This window comes from Lissotriton helveticus (genome assembly GCF_964261635.1).
Source record: "Lissotriton helveticus chromosome 1_1 unlocalized genomic scaffold, aLisHel1.1 SUPER_1_unloc_46, whole genome shotgun sequence".
NCBI lineage: Eukaryota > Metazoa > Chordata > Amphibia > Caudata > Salamandridae > Lissotriton > Lissotriton helveticus.
In genome coordinates, this window is record NW_027611688.1 from 1,817,427 (window position 1) to 1,822,627 (window position 5,201).

A 5,201-nucleotide genomic window follows, 5' to 3' on the forward strand; every position below is an offset into this window, starting at 1 on the left:
AGTTTCTTTTGAAGCATGCAGCAAAGAGGCCCGCTGTCGATTACTTTTGCCCTAGCCATGGATCTGTTCGCTGTCCTGTTTCGTTCACAGGACCCAGCAATCAGTATACCGAGCGAGCCAAATTGACAGGACATGTCACTGTATGCTGATGATGCATTTGTGTACCTCAGGATCGTGCATTCGTATCTACCACAGGTGATGGATGTTCTAGACGATTTTGGTAGGGCTTCTAGATTAATGCTAAATTGGACCAAATCCAGCTTAAATCCCATGCGCAAACTCGCAACTTACAACAGGAAGTGCTGCCCCAATTAGCACTGGGGTGGCACCCTGATATCTTCAGGTATTTAGGGGTGAACTTACCACACCGACAAAGAACGTATACAGGGCAACTTAGGTGATGTCCAATGTTTGCAGCTCCCTGTCATTTTGGGGCTCCCTGCCACTATCGACCCATGGGTAGAGTGGAAGTTGCAAAAATGATGTTAATACATTTATACTGCTTCTCGACCCCCCCCCTCCAGTTTACCCGCCCTGGCGCTTCTTCAGGAAATTGGACTCTGTTTCTGTTCTTATGGACCTAATCTGGGGAGCGGGCCACAAGAGAGTCGCGCTTCGCAAACTATACTCTACCTTGGAACGGGATGGGAGATGTACATTTAAAAGAATAATAAAGAACTACAAACTACTGTGTGACTTGGAAAACGATTATTTCTCAATACAGCCCTTGTTTGTGATATCGTTACATTTCTCATATTATCATCCGCAGTAGAAGAAATGTGAGCCTGGGGTGTCTGATCACAGAAACTCATTTACATAGAAAGAGGGGTGAAAGCCTGTTCACAAAGCGCAACACAACTTGTTTATGTAAAGGTTTGTACATTGCACAGGGATTGTGATTCAGGTAACAGTCTGAGTGTTGTATGGCAGCAGTGAGCAGTCTTAGTTGCTGAGATATGAATCTCTGACGGGTGCATCTTTAGCTCTTTCAACTGTTTCAGACTGAGAGGGTGGCAGTCTCAAATTCTTGGGGCACAGATACCAACAGCTTCCCTCGTAATCTTGGCTTTTTGCATCTACAGGTGGCACAGATGCCACCTAAGAGAGTAACCTTAGTGTGCTTTCTGGAGTCAGCCTGCTTTGATTTTCCCAAACTTTGGTCAGCAAAGGTAAATGTCTCTTCTACTAAAGTGTTCTTAGCTCGCTTTTGGTAACGTGGCTTGAGCAGTATGGCCTAAGGCGCACTCGAAGGTAAAGAAAAACAGTGGAAGTCACAAATTTCAATACAGTTTATTAAAAATAGACAAGGAACTTTAAGATTCAAACCAAGTTTAGATCAAAAAGAATATTTAATAATTATTCAGAAGCACAATCTAAAGGAGGGCTGTGATTTAAGCATTACTAATTAGCAAAACCACTGTCAAAACCAAACAAAAAGGTAAATGAATAAAAAAAAAGCAGATCCACTGAATCAATCAGGAAGTCACCTACAAAATTGTAGCTGACTTCGGTAGCTATGCTCGAGAGGACAAAGATACGTTTAGTCTCTGGTGATGATTAACACTGGAATTTGAAGCAAGGTTTTTGGCTGAATGAGTCTCAGAAGGTGACGAGCTGCACAGAAGTGGCTTGAAGTGCAAAATTCCCACAGAGTAGAGTTGGGCTATCAAGTTGAACCTGAATCCAGGGCCATCAACATGCGGGAAACTTCAAGCAGTTACAACAGCTGCACATTCTTCGGTGCTTCCAAGTTATGGAGATGGTTCAAGGTTGATGATAAGAGCCAAAGCATGGAACGTGGCAGGCCTGAGGCATGGTTAAGGGGATAGCAGGTTCCATTTGAAACAAAAAGAAGATGGAAAGAGGCCACTCGTATGCATCTTTGTAATACGAGGCCATGTCCCATTGGAACAGAAGTCATTAGGACTATTTAGGGTGGAGCCAAGAATGGTTTGCATATGGCTGGCCTCGTCTGTAGTTACACAGGACTAGAGAATGATGTGGTGGGATGTTGCCGAGATTAGCTACCAGTCCATCCATCACCTTTAGTTTTTCTCAATGATGAGCCCTACGTGGTACAGATATGAACAGATGTTGGTCCCATAGAGACCTATGACAAAGGGACTCCTGCTGCAGCCCCCTGGTGAAGCTCATTTAGGATGGAAACAGTTTGAAGTTACATGCATTCCAGACCCTTGGGGGCGTGGCCTCAAAGTTCAGGATCAAATGGACTTTGTGGGTCAGTCATGGCTTATAAACACTCAGCAAACACAACACGCTGAATGGAATGAGGCCACAAATAGTTACAAAAGAATGAGGTTAATTCAAGCATTTCCATCCCACACTGTGAGCTTTTCTCAGTAGACGGTTTGTTGGACAAACAACGGATCAATGTCTTTGTGGCTGCTTCATGCAAAGGTTTTGTGATGCTGAAAGCTCCTCCTCAGGGTTCACAGTGAGCACCTTTTACTCTCCCACATTGTCTCTCTTATGTAGAAAGGTTACATTTACAACTAACGTTTTTGTCACATTGAGAGCACAGATCATTTTCTTTCTCATTGTGGGTTCTCTCTTGTTGAATGAAACTGAATCTCCAGTAGACGCTTCCCTGGCATTTAGAACAATGACGAGATTTTTTCCAGGTAAGTTCTCGCAGGTTGAGTGAGACCAGATTTCCGGCTGAAACTTTTACAGCATTCAGAGAGCTAAGAAGGTCTTACCCCAGTGTGAGTTCTCTCATGTCTAATGAGAGCCTGTTTCTGTCTGAAGCTTTTCTGGCATTCAGAGCACTGATATGGTTTATGCCCAGTGTGGGTTCTTTCATGTACAGTAAGGTTGTATTTCTGATTGAAGCTTTTACAGCATTCAGAGCACTGAAAAGGTTTCTGTCCAGTGTGGGTCCTTTCATGTGCAGTAAGGCTGGATTTCTGACTGAAGCTTTTCTGGCATTCAGAGCACTGATAAGGTTTTTGCCCAGTGTGAGTTCTCTCATGGTGAGTGAGAATTATTTTCCGACTGAAGCTTTTCTGGCATTCAGAGCACTGATAGGGTTTGAGCCCAGTATGGATTCTCTCATGTAGAGTTAAACCGGATTTGTGATAGAAACCTTTTTGGCATTCAGAACACTGATACGGTTCCTGCCCAGTGTGGGTTTTTTCATGTGCAGTAAGGCTGGATTTTTGACTGAAGCTTTTACAGCATTCAGAGCATTGATAAGGTTTTTGACCAGTGTGGGTTCTTTCATGTGCTGTAAGTCTGGATTTATGACTGAAGCTTTTCCAGCATTCAGAGCACTGATACGGTTTTTGCCCAGTATGGGTTCTTTCATGTGAAGTGAGATTGGATTTGCTACTGAAGCTTTTACAGCATTCAGAGCACTGATACGGTTTCTGCCCAGTGTGGATTCGTTCATGTACCGTAAGGTTGGATTTATGAGTGAAGCCTTTCTGGCATTCTGGACACTGATAGGGCTTTCGTCCAGTGCTAGTTTTCTCATGTTTAGTGAGGTGGGATTGATGGCTAAAGCTGTTCTCACATTCATTGCTCTCATTCGAGTTCTTTGTTTCTCCAAGTTGGGTTTGTTCCTGGATACATGCCATCTTAAGACTGAATCTGATTTCTGATCATGTACTTGTTTGTTACAACTCAGCATTAACTTCTAAAATAAATTTCAGATGCTCTTCTTAACATATGTATTTAACTAATTATAGTTTTTTCCTGGAGATCATTTTCCTACCTTTAAAGGCACCAATCTAACTTGTCTTATAAACTTTCACTGAGGAGCCCCTTGTATTTACTAAGATGCTCCTCATGGATTCATATTCTCCAAGTTATGCCCGGGTGAATTCTGTCTAGTTTAATTAGTCTCATTTAGGTATTCTAGTTTATCACATTTGATTTAGGAGTTTTAAAGGCACTTATAAGGTCTTTGGGCTTTAGTGTTTGCCTGTTAAGTATGTTTGTTCATTCAAGTAATGGCAGGTAATTAGGGCATGCCAGGGTGGTTTATGAATTATCAATAGTGTAACACTGGCCCCTTTTATACTTTCTGTAGCAGTATATGCTGTTTTTGCTCAGTGGCTAAGACAAGTACATGATCCACTTTGGAAGGTTCAGGCCACTTGGAAACTACTCGGATCAACCGAAGAGACAGTTGGTGGGGGAAAATCTTCCTATATTGGAAATGATAATCCGGCATCTTTGCCGAAACAACATCTAATAAAGAGCAGTTACAATTTGTTTCTTTTAAACAATCTTTTCTCTCCTCTGAATCACAGGAGACGGAGTCAAAAGCTTGCACTTGTAAATCGGGGATATTAGTCTTTTTGACGGTTCTGTCACATCACAACACATCCACGGATGCTGATCTGTTGGGGAGGGTTTAAGTCTCCAATGCAGTTCTCATAAACCATCAAACAGAATTTGGAACACGAGTTTTCTCAAGTGCTCTGTGTGGGTATCAGTTGTGGCGAATGTTCTCCTTAATCTCAGTTACTGACACTTGGTAAACATTTATGATCATTTTGCTTTAGGGAGTTGACAACTTTCACATTCACCAGTTTCTTCCGCTCCAACATCCTCACCATTCCTGGCACATAGAATGTGTTTCTTCTCTAGAGCTCGAGAATGTTTTAACTTTCCTTGAAATAATCTTTTTCGTTGTGTTTCACTAAATTTAAACCTTCTTTTTTCTGTTCATGCTTCTGTCACCTGTAGAAATGGAGTCAAAAATTGTAAATGAACACAAAGACAAAATATTTGTGACTTTATACTTTGCACAAAGAAAGCATTAACAAAAATAAGACAGGAAATCAGTTTGAGTTGCATTTCTGATAGTGGTGAAACAGTGTTGATCGGGAGCTTGTGATCACTGGAAATCAAGGATGTGAGAGCAAAAGAAGTAAATATTTAAGAAAGAAACGCAGATTCTCAGAAGCAGCCACACTATCAAATTGCAATTTCTGTGGCAACGGCTGGGAACATAGTGAGATATTTGTAATTCTTGTAATAAATTACTAGATGTTATTTAGTCCCCTGCCCACCTAGACTGTTAATCTATTCCTTTTTCGAGTGTTCTAGGAAGGGACATGTTATTGAATAGCACAACAGTAAAGGAAAGCAAAAAGGGTCAAAAAAAGAAAAACACAAAACATTTGGGTAATTTCGCGTTCTGTGGAGAACACGGAATTGCCAAAATTTCT

At 41.5% G+C, this 5,201-nt stretch overlaps 1 protein-coding gene across 1 annotated transcript; it reads right to left on the reverse strand.

Moving 5' to 3' along the window:
* Positions 1–1,274: 1,274 nt before the first annotated feature.
* LOC144806105 (uncharacterized) lies at positions 1,275–4,707 on the reverse strand. Its single transcript, XM_078672541.1, has one exon. It carries the CDS (start codon positions 3,597–3,599, stop codon positions 2,706–2,708), a length of 894 nt encoding a protein of 297 aa, XP_078528667.1. The 5' UTR covers positions 3,600–4,707; the 3' UTR covers positions 1,275–2,705.
* Positions 4,708–5,201: the final 494 nt, after the last annotated feature.